Source organism: Dermochelys coriacea, chromosome 21 (assembly GCF_009764565.3).
Source record: "Dermochelys coriacea isolate rDerCor1 chromosome 21, rDerCor1.pri.v4, whole genome shotgun sequence".
Lineage (NCBI taxonomy): Eukaryota > Metazoa > Chordata > Testudines > Dermochelyidae > Dermochelys > Dermochelys coriacea.
The window spans coordinates 11,213,313-11,228,672 of NC_050088.1; the positions used below are offsets into that span (position 1 = coordinate 11,213,313).

At 48.3% G+C, this 15,360-nt stretch overlaps 1 protein-coding gene across 5 annotated transcripts in view; it reads left to right on the forward strand.

The window, feature by feature from the left end:
* PPARD (peroxisome proliferator activated receptor delta) overlaps window positions 1-15,360 on the forward strand; it is a 50,083-nt gene that overhangs the window by 25,670 nt on the left and 9,053 nt on the right. For all 5 annotated transcript variants that reach the window (XM_043500255.1, XM_038380131.2, XM_043500256.1 and 2 more), the window contains 3 exons: window positions 11,830-12,060; window positions 13,108-13,259; window positions 14,188-14,326. In XM_043500255.1, the coding sequence (XP_043356190.1) occupies window positions 11,931-12,060; window positions 13,108-13,259; window positions 14,188-14,326 (421 nt within the window). In that variant the 5' untranslated portion in view covers window positions 11,830-11,930. The remainder of the gene's footprint in view (window positions 1-11,829; window positions 12,061-13,107; window positions 13,260-14,187; window positions 14,327-15,360) is intronic.

Consider the following 15,360-nt stretch of genomic DNA (forward strand, 5'->3'; position numbering starts at 1 on the left):
CAGCCACACCATCAAGGACTCATTCACCTGCACATCTACCAATGTGATTATGCCATAATGTGCCAGCAATGCCCCTCTGCCATGTACATTGGCCAAACCGGACACAAAAGAATAAATGGACACACATCTGACATCAGGAATCATAACATTCAAAAACCACTAGGAGAACACTTCAGTCTCTTTGGTCACTCAATAACAGACCTAAAAGTGGCAATTCTTCAGCAAAAAACCTTCAAAAACAGATTCCAATATGAAGCTGCAGAACTGGAATTAATTTGCAAACTGGATACCATCATATTAGGCCTGAATAGAGACTGGGAGTGGTTAGGTCATTACAAAACCTAAACTTAATTTCCCCAGTACTAATTTCTTCCCTACTGTTACTCACGCCTTCTTCTCAACCGTCCGTAATGGGCCACTCTCTTCAAAGTTATTTTTCCTCCCTTGGTATCCTGCTGTTAATTGATTTAACTTGTTAGACTGACCTCATGCTTGGTAAAGTAACCCCCCATCCTTTCATGTATTTATACCTGCTCCTCTATTTTCACTCCATGCATCTGATGAAGTGGGTTCTAGCCCACGAAAGCTTATTCCCAAATAAATTTGTTAGTCTCTAAGGTGCCACAAGGACTCCTCGTTGTGTTTGCTGATACAGACTAACATGGCTACTGCTCTGAAACTTGTCTTACAGATGTTTCAGAAAAACCAAATGACACAGACTACGTGTGTTGTTTGTTGGCTTATTGTAGTGCCTCGGAGCCCCAGTCCTGGAACCAAGGCCCCACTGTACTTGGTTGTGTGCAGAGAGAGACGGTCTCTGCTCCCAAAGAGCTTCAATCTAAGTACACGTGAGCTTCTTATGACCCTGTGCGGGTATCTTGCTAATGGGTTTTGTGTGATTCAAATGAACACAAGTGCCAGCACTGGCTGGCTTCATTTTAAACGCGGATTCATAATGTAACTCCTGGGTTCCTCCTTAGTGTGTCGGAAGGAAATCTCTACTGGAGAAGGGGAGCTTTACTGCTAGCTCCGCTACCCTGCAGGAGGAGGTTTGGGTCTGACGTCACCGGGCTATGGCTGGAGCCCCACATCTGTGGGGAACAGGGATAAGGAGGGACCTGGACTCTGACATGGAAAGCAGTACTGGGGACTTGCCAGGCACTGCATCTAATTTACGTATGCATTCTGTAAATGTCTGAATTAAAATAAATGCATACACCGTCAGGCTTGCACTCCTGGGTGGAAACTCATTTGTGTTGGGGTCTGCCTCAGCGGGTGAAGAGAAATTGCCTGTTGGTCAAGTTAATCAGCACTAAAATGGTATCGGGAGGACTTCAGTCACTAATTGTCTTTACGTTTCCAGATGATATCGTCATTATTACGAGTCCTTCCTTGCCCTCCTCACTATGTCCACCAGCTTTCTGGCTTCCAGCACTTTGCGCGTACGTGCCTTTATGCATGTACCTTTCTCATGATGACTTGCAGCTGATGCATTGGTTTAATCTTGGAGGGAAACTGGGACGTCACTCCATTCTTCCTCCTACGCTAGGACACAAGTGAAATGGGCACTTCCTCATTGAACTTCCAGCTACTGTGAACATAGTCACAAGATCTGGATACTCATGAACTGGGACCAGCTTAAGACCATGTTTGTGAGCTGCAGTTACTAACTATCAGGGTGAGAGCTTAGTCCTATTTGAAGTCAATGAAGTCAGTTTTGCCATTCACTTCAGTGGGGTCAGGATTTCACCCTGGGTGTTGGAAACTGTGTTCTCTATGTTGGAGCCCCCTCAGACCATTCTGAATAGCTTATTACTCTTTGGTGGTGGAGTCTCCCTTTGATGGGTGGCCAGCTGTGCATCTATGTCTCTTCCCTGTGTTTTATGCCCTGGGCACAGCTGCCCCAGGCAGTCTTTCTGCACATTTACTCTCCCGTTAGCTGGCTCTGTTCCCTGTTTGCCCTCTGATTTACCCTTTTTGTCTTATGCCTCCCTCTCCTTTCTCTGTACTGTTTGGAGTGGCATAGGGAATCCATGGGTGAGTTTGCATGTGCTATTGCAGCTTAGGTGAGAGCTGCAAGAGCAGAGGAGAGAAGCTTGGGCCAGCAGGCTTCTACCTGAGCCCGCAGCCTTGTACAAATAGGAGGCGCTCCTGTAGCAAAGTGTTTCAGGGGCTGCTGTGGAAGCAGGGAGAGAGGGTGGGTGGCTTTCGAGGATCCACCTACTGCTTTAACTACAGCTACGGGAGCATATTTGAATGGTGGGCGGGGGGAGGCATGGCAGATCGGTGGTCATGTGACTTTTTCACCCTTGCTATTTTAACTGTGGGTTTTGGTCCCCCCCCCCCCAATCTCACAGGCTAAGAAACAGCTTTGAGAGTCTGATTCCTTTCTAAACTTCCCTGAGCCTCCCTGGGGAGTCTTGAGTTCAAGGCTCCTAGGAGACTGTGTGGCCTTCTCATAACCTCCGCCCCGTGTTTTAGTACCGTGCCCTTATGTAGTTGTTTATGTAAAATGGGTTTGTTCTGGTAGAGAGGAATCTACCCCGACTATGCAATACCCACCTCTCAGGCCTAGAATCCCCATCTGCTGGTCGTGATACTGCAATGGGAGCATATTAGGGCTCCTCCCTTGTCACCCCCACCCCCCCAAGTTCTTTCCGATTGTGCTTTGCATGCTCAGAAGCTAGACAAAAAGAAAAGGAGTACTTGTGGCACCTTAGAGACTAACAAATTTATTAGAGCATAAGCTTTCGTGAGCTACAGCTCACTTCATCGGATGCATTTGGTGGAAAAAACAGAGGAGAGATTTATATACACACACACAGAGAACATGAAACAATGGGTTTTATCATACACACTGTAAGGAGAGTGATCACTTAAGATAAGCCATCACCAACAGCAGGGGGGGAAGGAGGAAAACCTTTCATGGTGACAAGCAGGTAGGCTAATTCCAGCAGTTAACAAGAATATCAGAGGATACTGTCACGGCTAACCTGGTAGCAGAACCTTGTGACTTTGTCCTGACCCATAACTATTTCACATTTGGTGACAATGTATACCTTCAAATCAGCGGCACTGCGATGGGTACCCGCATGGCCGCACAGTATGCCAACATTTTTATGGCTGACTTAGAACAACGCTTCCTCAGCTCTCGTCCCCTAATGCCCGTACTCTACTTGCTCTACATTGATGACATCTTCATCATCTGGACCCATGGAAAAGAAGCTCTTGAGGAATTCCACCATGATTTCAACAATTTCCATCCCACCATCAACCTCAGCCTGGACCAGTCCACACAAGAGATCCACTTCCTGGACACTACGGTGCTAATAAGCGATGGTCACATAAACACCACCCTATATCGGAAACCTACTGACCGCTATTCCTACCCACATGCCTCTAGCTTTCATCCAGATCATACCACTCGATCCATTGTCTACAGCCAAGCGCTACGATATAACCGCATTTGCTCCAACCCCTCAGACAGAGACAAACACCTACAAGATCTCTATCATGCATTCCTACAACTACAATACCCACCTGCTGAAGTGAAGAAACAGATTGACAGAGCCAGAAGAGTACCCAGAAGTCACCTACTACAGGACAGGCCCAACAAAGAAAACAGAACACCACTAGCCATCACCTTCAGCCCCCAACTAAAACCTCTCCAACGCATCATCAAGGATCTACAACCTCTCCTGAAGGACGAGCCATCGCTCTCTCAGATCTTGGGAGACAGACCAGTCCTTGCTTACAGACAGCCCCCCAATCTGAAGCAAATACTCAACAGCAACCGCACACCACACAACAGAACCACTAACCCAGGAACCTATCCTTGCAACAAAGCCCGTTGCCAACTCTGTCCACATATCTATTCAGGGGATACCATCATAGGGCCTAATCACATCAGCCACACTATCAGAGGCTCGTTCACCTGCGCATCTACCAATGTGATATATGCCATCATGTGCCAGCAATGCCCCTCTGCCATGTACATTGGCCAAACTGGACAGTCTCTACGTAAAAGAATGAATGGACACAAATCAGACGTCAAGAATTATAACATTCCAAAACCAGTTGGAGAACACTTCAATCTCTCTGGTCACTCGATCACAGACCTAAGAGTGGCTATACTTCAACAAAAAAAGCTTCAAAAACAGACTCCAACGAGAGACTGCTGAATTGGAATTAATTTGCAAACTGGATACAATTAACTTAGGCTTGAATAGAGACTGGGAATGGATGAGTCATACACAAAGTAAACCTATTTCCCCATGGTATTTCTCCCCCCCACCCCACCCCCCACTGTTCCTCTGATATTCTTGTTAACTGCTGGAATTAGCCTACCTGCTTGTCACCATGAAAGGTTTTCCTCCTTACCCCCCCCCCCGCTGTTGGTGATGGCTTATCTTAAGTGATCACTCTCCTTACAGTGTGTATGATAAACCCATTGTTTCATGTTCTCTGTGTGTGTGTATATAAATCTCTCCTCTGTTTTTTCCACCAAATGCATCCGATGAAGTGAGCTGTAGCTCACGAAAGCTTATGCTCTAATAAATTTGTTAGTCTCTAAGGTGCCACAAGTACTCCTTTTCTTTTTGCGAATACAGACTAACACGGCTGCTACTCTGAAACCTGTGATTATGACAGAAGCTAGACAGACAGACACTAGCTTGACTGGCTGTTTGTTATATGTAACTTTCTCCCTGGCTTTAATTATTCCCACTGGAAATAAACAAACTCACGGGATCTGGTCATGGGATGTTACAGGTTCCCTCGTTAGCTGGGGCAGTGAAAAGCATGATAAAATACCAGCGTTGCAAGAAGTGAGCTGTTGGTGCGGCACACGTCTCCCCTATCCAGGCAAGGAAGTGGAAGAGAAGGCTACTGTTTCTGTGTTGAACTGAGCCAGGTAAAACTTCCTCAAAGCCTGAACCCACATTGCAGTTCTTGGAGAGAGTAATTTACGCTGGAAAGAAACTGGAAGATGTGGAGGAGTAACTGGATTTTATTTGCTGAAAATCTTTGGAATCCTAAACCCACGGTCCTATCAGCGTGCACCATCCTTTGTGCTTTGAAGGGATTTGTGTGTTAAGATTTCATTCTGAATTTCATTCATTCATTAGGATTTCATTCATTCTATCCTACTGCCTTGGGACCATCTATATAAGGCATCTTTGGAGATGGAGATAATTGTCATCAGCTTGCTGGGTATTAAGACTGCAAATTAACTTTCAGTGCGCGGTGGAAGATTCCAGTTCTGAAAGAAATGGAGAAGCTTGCTACTTTTCTCAATTTAATTAAAGCAGACTTTGGCATCTTTTGCATGGCACTTCAAACCTTGTGTCTGAACCTTTCAAATTTGAGTGCCTAAAATTAAGTATCTAAATCTGTATCTAGGTACCTAAATAAGTGACCTGAGTTTTCAGAGATGCCGAGCACCTGCACTGGGGCTCATGGCTGCTTAGCACCTCTGAAAATCAGGTGACTTATTTGGGTGTTCTACATAAGGTACCCGCCTCTGGGAGAAAATTTGGTGTGTGATTCTGTAAAGCTGGCTAGAGAGGCAACTGAAAGGGGAGTGGTTGTTTGTGTAGTTGTGCTTAGGGACCTTGGTTGGGATGGGGGCCCCGCTGTGTTAGGTGCTGTACAAACATAGAATATGACAGTCCCTGCTCCAAAGAATTTACCTCAAGTTTTCTGTTGCTCAAATAAGTGAGAAGTCTATGGATTTTACCCCTTCCCTTGGAAGATTATTCCACGGAAGGGGTAAAAGATCTCGCCATTGGGAAGCTTCCCTGGTGTTCTGCCTAACTCTGGACATCAAGGACCCCTGTTGGCTCTTAAGATTAGGCCCCGTGTAATCAAACCCACGTACCGAATGTGAGTCATCGGAGCAGGGCAGGTGCTGGGCCGCGTGGAGGCAGCTCTTGAAGTGTCATCATGTTTGTTTGTTAAGCCACTTGTAACGAACACGCTTAAATATTTTCATGAAGCAACCTCTTCCTTAATGGGTTCGATACTGTGGCTTCGACTTGGTGCTGGGGAATGCGTCACGCTGATGGTCCTCTGGCCATGGGACAGGTACGGTATAGGCAGCAAGCTGCCCCCACAAGCCCATGACTTCTGTTTTTTATGGTGCCATCTCTAGAGACGAAAGGGGACTTCAGCATCTTGATGGTTAGTTAGCCATCTAAGCTATAGTATTTGTGATGTGGACACAATCCCCTGGGAACTATGTAATCCAAGTCTGTCTTTATCCTCATCACACCCCTGTGAGGCAGGGCAGTGCTATTATCCCTGTTGTACAGATGGGGAACTGAGGCACAAAGACACTAAGGGCATGTCTACACTGCAGTAAAACACCCAGGCCTGGTCCATGTCAGCTAACTTGGGCTCAGGCTGCAGGGCTATGAAATTGAAGTGTAGACATTTGGGTTGGAGTCTGAGCCTGGGACCCCACAACGAAGGAGGATCCCAGTTCTCAGGCTCCAGCCTGAGTCAGCTGACATGGGCCAGCCACGGGTGTTTCGTTGCTGTGTAGACATATACTCTAAGAGGGACTTGCCCAAGGTCCCAAAGGGAGTCTGTGGCGGAGCAGAGAATTAAACCAGGGTCTCCTGAGTCCCAGGGTAGCATCCCAACCAGTAGGCCAACCTTCTCTATCACTAGCCTGAGCCTCGCCACTCGTTTCGTAGAGACCACCGAGCAGCCAGCAGATCACTCTGTCACTCCCAGCTAGCAGCCTGGAGGCAAGTCCCCCACTAACCGCACAGCCATGTAGAAGTCTGTTTTTTCTTTGTTGTGCTCTGTGCGCCGATCATTCAAAACGTTTCACAGCTCTCACTCTCTCTTTGTGCCCCTGCTCTCCTCCACTTCCTTCACTTTATATTGATTGCTTCTCTGTTAACAGCTGCTTTCCTACTTACCTGGGTGCTGTTTGGCTTTACTTTCAAGCAGTGAAATTGCAGAGGTTCTTAAGTGCGTATTCTTTCCAGTAAGAAATTAATCCCTATTTTTATCTCCCTCGGTAATTTGTTTAGAATGCAGGGAAATGATGACCAGAAAATACAGGAGTATAAATAATTTTGTGGAATTTCCACAGATCGGATTAAAGAGCTCCTGGCTTTCGCTAGTGGGCTAGAATAATACCATAATATTATTACATAGACAGAGAATGCCTATAGGAGTGCTAGCTGGATCTCAAAGCACTCTTCAGGGGTGGGGTCAGGAACATTGTCCCCATTTTACAGATTGGGGACAAGAGGCATGAGAAGGGAAGTGACTTCTCAAGGTCGCACAGCAGGTTATCGGCAACGTGGGGCCTAGAAACCAGGTTGTCTTAGCACTAAGCACATTACTGGGAGTAATTTACAACTTCCCCATATGTTTCACCTCTAGGCTGGTAGTTCATATCCAACCCTGACTGATAATGACCAAAATGACTCAGCTCATCGGTGGCCTTTATGAAAATGGTTTCATGGGTCTCAGGAGCCAGGTCCATATTACAAAAGCTGCCATTGCAACTGGCATTAATTGGCGGCAGAGAGACCAAAAACAGTATGGGCTGTGGAGACTGATCTTTCTTCAAACCCAAAGAGATTGTGTCCCTCCCAGATGTGAAGTCCTGTAGGGAAGCAATGTGGGTTGAAGCTAGTAATATCATTCTCTCTACGTTTTTTGTGCTGTGGTTAAATAGTACACTTCAGGCTTGTCAGTCCAACCCCTTTCACTATCATAACATTCACCCTCCAAAAAACCTCCAGGAATTTAGCCTGGCCTGTGTTGCTCTAGGCAAAACTGGCCCACTTAAAGCAATGGGTGAAAACGATGCTGTCCCTGATTCAGAGTCTAGGCAATGCCTAGCCAGAGCAGCCAGCCATCAGTGATGTGCAATATTATTTTACAGACTGCCAAAAGGTGTGAATTACTGCACGCCTAAAACACATCTGGAGGAATGTGGCAGGGTTATTCCAATGGCAATGTACTGTGAAGATGATGACGCTAAAGGCAATGACATAGACGTTCAGTTTAAAATAAGTCTTCTATGCTTGCCCTCCCAGATGGATCCCAGAGACAAAAGGTAGCTAAGCGGAGGCTGAACAATGTGCTTGTGTGTTGTTTCCATTTGTTTCTCCTACACAGACCTTTCCTCGCAGCCCCCCTCCAGATGTTCCAGGCAATAGGATTTTCCTGAAGCTTGTGCATTCATTTATAGATAGATTGTGGGGAAGGGGTGTGTGTGTACACATCTGTGTGGGGAGAGAGAGAGAGAGAGAGAGAGAGAGAGAGGTATTAAAAAAAAAAAAAAAAAAAATTCAGCTCCTTGCACACGAACTATGGTGAATAGTTTTCCCTCCGCATGCACCACATCCTACCCGGTGGGTGTGCCAACAATAACACCACATGTGAATGGTCCCTCAGTATTCTTGAGGAGGCACTGAAAGGAGGGGTCTGCACTTGTTTAAGACCATACACTACTCTGCCTCTCTGCTCGGCTCCACTGTAAAGGAAAACGGGATAGTTATGCTTACCAGGAGCCTGGAATGTACCTTCCCCAGACGCTTGAAATGTATCGGTGCATAGTGCTAAATCCCCGAGTAGAGAGAGTTTAGACTTTGCAATCAAAGCACTCCTGCCTTCAGTGTCTTGCAATTCCTTGATTAGGGGAACGCTCACTGAACAGGGACTGAAGGGTCCGGAACTCCTGTCTGGGACTTGTGCTCCAAGTGCTGGCTCTCTACGTGATTCAGGCATAGAGCTTGATGTGCATTTGCAGTCATCCTCTAGTTGGACTTGTGATCTTTCAACGCTATCTTGGGCTTCCTCTGTCTCACAGATCTTTCTCCTTCCACGCGAGCTGTGACCTGCCCCGTGCTGCAAGCTCTCATACAAATCAAAGGAGCTGGATGCAACCCATGTGCACCAGCAGTGGAAGAAGGGTAGTGTGCGTGCACATATGCACGTGTCCCAGGAATGTGGGATGCAATGAGCTTGAGGATGGGACTGTCTTGTTTCTTTATTCCAAATGAATAATACGCCCAAGGCAATGATGGCATGGACCACGTATAGCGTGGCAGCGTCAGGGCAAGCTTGCTTCTACTGCCCTACCAGTGTGTCTAATTCTGCTCTGGGAGGGTCACCACTACAGGGGTGGAGAGGTTCAGGCTCAATGGTCTGTCCAGTCCTTGGCTTCTATGCCAGGCTCTTGGCAAGGGGGGCTGATTAGTGCCAGTTCCAGTGGTGGGCTTTTGTGGTATGGCCCCCTCTTACCTAGGACCTGGGCCAATATTCATCAACTCACTTTCCACAAGCCACCCCACTGCCAGCGGATGGCAGCCCGCTTTTAGGGCTTGTCTGTACGCAGGAGTATCACTGGTTTAACTTAAATGGGTTTAAAAAACCCAATGTAGTTCAAGTGATGCGAAGCCTCCTGGGGACACTCATTAATGGATGTAAATGGGTCTGTGGTTTAACTTGCGCATGTAAAATTACCCACTCAGGCCAACTTGAGGTAAGGTTTCGACTGACTTGGGAGAGTCCACATCCCGAGTCACACCGATGTAACAAAATCGGTTTGAAAATGCACTGCTTTAGCGAAGGTGTCAACTTTGCATGTAGACCTGGCCTCTGTGGGTGTGCCTATGGCGCAATAAGAAACCTGTGGCATTGAGTCTCAGAAGGTGGGTCAATTGACTCGCAGTGTAGCCGCCCGGGCTCTGAGACCCTCCCCCCTTATTGGGTCTCAGAGCCCGAGTTCCAGCCCCGCAGCCCAAGTCAGTTGACCCAGGCTAGCCATGGCCCTTGTGTGGGTCTTTGATTGCAATGTAGATGTACCCTGTCAATGCTGACGTGGGCTGGAGAATGAATGCGTTTGGGATACGGCGCCTATGTCCTGAAACATCAGGGCTCGAGTCGGTTTTGGCTTTGAGTTCTAGGACTTGACAAGAGGTGGGGAGTGGTGTTTGTGCACAGCCTAGCCAAGGGGACTAAGTACCCAAACCTTAGCTAATGGGCTGGCAGCGGAAGAGGTACCTGACTTTCAGGCGTCTCTGGACGGATGATGCACGATTTACGCTTTGTATAACTTTGTGACCATGAGGTGTTTTTTTTATCAACTGTGTTGTGTGGCTAAAGCACATCTTAGCCCTTGCCCCAGTGTGTCTTGGGGAGGAGATGGGGGCATCAGAGGGAAGGGAGGGCATGGGGAGGTGAGGAGCTGGTTTGCTAATCCTCCCAAAGGAAGGCTGGGATTAAGACACTAGCTGGACTGTACAGCAGATTTTGTCGCTGTTAGACTTTGTGGTGGAGTGCGGCTCGGCAGCGGCATGGAGCAATAGGAAAATATTTAAATGACTGATTTTTGGCAGAGCAAGGGGGGCCAGTTGCAACATAAATGAATAAAAAGAAACATGCAGCAATAGCAATGCTGTAACTTCTTGCAGCATGACTGAAACCAGTGTGATCCCAGAGGTGCAGAGGAGGCTGTCGCCCTAGCAAGTAGCCAGTAGAGAGACCTGCGGCGTCTAGCCAGCCACTAGGTTCAGTGCTATTGCATTCAGCCTTTGTCTCGCTGTGTCTGTCGCATGGGGCACTAAATTTGTTTCCCTGACACACTCTCCTAGTAACATCATTAAAGCTGTCAGCTTGGTGGATGTGGAAGGATCAGACCTAATGAGTGGAATGTAATATGTTCAGACAGACCTTGTGGTTTAATGGACAGGGCATGGGATTCCCAGCCCTGCCACTAGCTCCCTGTGTGACCATGGGCAAGTCGCTGCATTTTTCTGTGCCTCAGTTTCACTATCTGTTAAATATGGTTCATGATCCTGGCCTTCGCTTGTGAAATGCTTTGAGAGCTTTGGAAGGAATGTGAATATAATCCGGAGTAGTGGTGGCCTCTTGTATGCCTTCCTATTTTCCCTGGCCTCATCTGTGTTTGTGCTTGCCTGTAAATATAAATGAATTAGGCAGTAGCTCCGGTGTAATTCATCCATCGTGGCTGCTCTCTGTTCCTGGCTTCAGCAATGTTGTTCTGGAAGGACCCAACGTGATGATGCTTCTGCCCTGCAGCTTTGGATAGGATTCTGCAGAAACGTGGATTGCTCTGGCCTACTCTGGTGCCTGATTCGGGCAGTCGTACAGACCAACAAATGTATAATTAGGCTGAAGGACTCTGGTTTACTTTCTCCTTTCTTCTCTCACCCTCATCACACTAATCATTTTTCCAACTGAAGGTGGTTAACTACAGCTCCTGAGCCATCAACCGTGGTAGCTCCCTTGTGACATCAGACCCTCCGACCCCGAGTTATAGTGGGATGTCTCCATAGCATTCCTAGTACCTGCAGATCTGCAAAGGGAGGGACGGGGCCAGCATCTTGGGCTCCCATCTCCTCTGCTGTGTTGCAGTGTGTGTTACCTCTGGGACAGCATGCAGTCTGGAGCCATGCATCTATTGGGCTCTATATGGGGACTGAACTAGAAGACTTTCTGAGGATTTTAGAGTGGAAAAAATCAGTGCTTTCTGAATGAACTACATGAACATGGACCATTTGTACTGGAAGCTGGTAAAAATCAGGGTCTGGAGAGAGAAGCTTCTTTCTAAGGAGGAAGTAGGTGTCCTGGACACAGCAATAACCTGCCAAAGGTCCCTGGCCCTGCTTCCTTTTTTGGATAGCTAGGAAAGCCAGAGTGGGACTAGCAGGGTTACAGTCCGTCTCTCTCCCTCCTTCTCGGCTGCTATGTGATAGAGTGCCAGTGGCATAGGAGCTCAGCACAAAAGCTGTTCTACTGCTGATGACCCCTCATGTTTCCCCATCTTTCCCATAGGCTAGCAGGAACAACCCGGTAGGGGTCCATCTCCAGACAGACACGGATGATGCCAGAGCTATGACAGGGGCTGCAGTCTTGGCACTGAGGGGTGATCAGTTATGGAACAGCTACAGAAGGAAGTACTTGAGGTCAAGAAGGAGGAAAAGGAAGAGGCAGTGATAGTAGCAGGTGACACCTCAGACCCAAGTGGAGGACCAGATAGTTCGCTGCCTTCTAGCAGCTATACAGGTAAGTGGGAGGGGTGCAGCTGGGCATCAAGCAGCTGTATCCAATGAACAATGGGTGCTGGCTTCACAGGGTGGAAACCATTTTTCCAATGGAAAATGCCTGCATTAAGGAACACATCATGCAGGGGGGCCAGAGTGGTACAGCCCTGTCAGGAGTAAGTTCCACAGCTCCAGGCTTTTGGCCGAGAGTGCTCAAACAAGAGGCTGAAAATGACCAGATGTTTGTATAACTAGGAATAGAATTTCCAGCTTAAAGTGAGAGGAATCTTGCCCTGTGCCACAACTTGTCTCGAGGTAGGAAGGAATTTTCTGCTCCCTGGACAGTGATGTGAATGAAGGGCTGCAGGAAGCTTGCCTCCCTCTGAAGCAGCAGCTGTTGGCTCCTGCCAGATGTTCCGGGCACTGGTCTGTTCCTATGTGCTGAGCTGCACAGGGACTTGCGTGTGAATGGAGTCTGGCTTGTTTTAATCTTTTTTCTGAACTGATTCATTGGCAGCCAAGCTCCTGGAAGGCTTAATCATTGCACTAAAAAGAAGGTGATTCGCTCTGCTCGGCTATTTGCTGAGAGTCAGAAGACAAAAATTAAAGGAACACTCAAGTAATTTTAGGCCCAGAATTTAGTGCCTGGTTTTAGTGGGGGGAGGAAAAGCTCGCTGTGAAGCGAGTATTTTATTATTGCTTAAATCTCTCTCTCTCTCTCTCGCCATCCTGAGGAGCCGAGCACAACAGCGTTGGGCTAGTGCCTAAGAACTGGGAATATGGAATTTACCCATTGGGTTTCATTGTCCAGCCTGAATCCAAATGCCAAAAGGAAGAAAACATAAATGATTGAAATTGTTACAATATGAAAACTGTTGTTTCCCATCAATAACGTGCAGAAGCCAGTAGCCTGACCATAGAGAACTTCTGTCATGGGATCTGATGACCTGGAGAGGAGATGATGAGATCTTCTCTGTTCGGTCACTCTTCTGTAGGACTGTTAAATGCTCACGTGCATGCTGCATCAGCCTAGAAACACTTCTTTCGTTTCCTCTTTGTATCCCTTTAGACCTCTCCCAGAGCTCTTCTCCATCCCTGTCGGACCAACTCCAGATGGGCTGCGAGGAGACATCTGCTGCAAGTCTGAATGTGGAATGCAGGGTCTGTGGGGATATAGCATCAGGATTTCATTATGGAGTGCATGCATGCGAGGGCTGCAAGGTACAGAGTGCATGCAATAGACCCTGTCCATTGCGAAGGCAATAGAGCAAGGCTTTGGGCCCTTCTGTGTTACCCTGGAGAACTAAAACTGAAACCCACTGAGTTCCTAATAGCCTGGGCTTCTGATCTTTCCTTTAACTCTGTGGGGCTGTGGTGTTACGGATCGTGATTGTGGGGGAATGGAAGGACGGACAGTAACAGAAAGGGCAGAGGCTCTGTCTTGGGAGAGGCAAGAGCTGCCTTGGGTCCTACGTTGTGCAGGAGTTGAGCAGCAACATAGCTCTGCTCTTGTCAGCTCATTGCGCTTCACATAGCAAAACTCCAGGACCACTGGGCTCACTTTTAAAGCGGCTCCTTGGCTGATCTCTGCTGCAGGCCAGCAGTGGATGTGTTCTTTTCGCCCTGTGAGCATGCGGCCCTTGCTTGAACGTGGCTATAAAACTCCTTCCCCCACAGCAGATGCCGGAGGGGCTGCGTTAGCCAGCGCCTGGGTGCTGCCAAACATTCCTTAGGGCTAGCAAATGCTTGAGTCGACAGGGCGGGAGTTGGGAATTTAGAACTTGTTTGTTCGTCTCTCCCTCCTGGCCACGTGTGGTATTGCAACCACCTGGTTTCTCGACTTGTGTACAAAACATCAAGGCCTTCCCTGGCCCTCGGCAGTGCCTTCTGCATCGTCCCCCTTGTGATAGAGGCTCTTTTTGTTCCAAGAGGACTGAGTGGAAAGTGATCTCTTCGTTTGGCAGCTTCTCTGCTTGCTGCCGGTACCCCCTCTCCACCGGGAGTGAACCTTTAAGAGGGTCAGAGCAGCACGAAGCCTGGAGCACTGCAGGCACTCTTTTGCAGGAGTCAGCTGATGCTGTTCTGAGGCACTGTTAGTAATGCTGCTTTCTCTCTCCCGACTCCCTCTGCAACACCCCCTTCCCCGCAGGGTTTCTTCCGTCGGACGATCCGCATGAAGCTGGAGTACGAGAAGTGTGACCGGAACTGTAAAATCCAGAGGAAGAACCGGAATAAGTGCCAGTATTGTCGCTTCCAGAAATGCCTCTCGCTGGGCATGTCGCACAATGGTGAGGGGTGTGGGTGGCGATTGTGCATGCAGTACACAACGTTATCGGAAAGGATTGAGGGCACCCAACTGAGACACCGCATAGGGGCCTGGTTTTAAGAGGCCAGGTGCCTAGCAGGTTCTGACAATTGGTACCACTTTAAAATGTCTCGAGCTGAGCTCTCAACATCACTAGTCCCTTGTGCAAACAGAAATTGTCCTGCCTGGCCAGACCTCAGCCAGGCTTGCACTGTGGTGCAGACAAAGGCAGTCTCATTCCTGAATGAAGCCAGGCAGCTACAGTGGTCCCTTCAAGTGACACGAGAGCAAAAGGGCATCCAGAGAAAAAATAGCAAACAGCATTTTACCTTCCTGTAGCGCCTTTCACCTCCAAAGCTGTGTATGCCCAGTGCAGCCTCTTCTGGGGGGGAGCAGCAGCTGGGTGCACAGAATGCTGCACAAGAGGGGTGGGGGAGGGAGTAGGGGAAATTTTAGGGGGCGGACACCAGAGCAAATCCTCTGCTCTCTCAAAAAGTTCCCTGGGACTCAAAGGTTTGCCTCCGGGATGCTGAATGTTCTGAGAAGGGGCCTGGGTGGGTGTAAATGCTTTTCTGCCATATTTCTATTCTGGTCCTGAGAGGGGCTGGAGGCCAGTTCAGGCCCAGGAGCAAATCCAAGCAGCTTCAAGGTTGTCCCAACCACACCCTTAGCATGCCCACCATATCCGAGGGGGCCAGGAGTGGGGGGCAAAGAGCTGTCTCTGCCCCCTTTATGCCACTCAGGAGTTCTCCTGTGCACAGGACTCTTCACATCTCTGGAGCAGCACAAAGGGAATGGTGCAGAGTCCAGGATGTAGTTCAGAGTTGACTCAGAGCAGAGAGGACCCACGCAGTATGCTGTACACGACTCGCTTTATCCTAAGGGCTGAATTGTCCCTGGATTCAGCCCTGTAGCTCTGCGCATCTAGTTTGTTCCAAACTCAGTGCTTGGCCTCGACTTTCCCCTTGGTCTCATTCTTCCATAGCAGCACGGGCTGTGGTCTGAGTGCCGATCCCT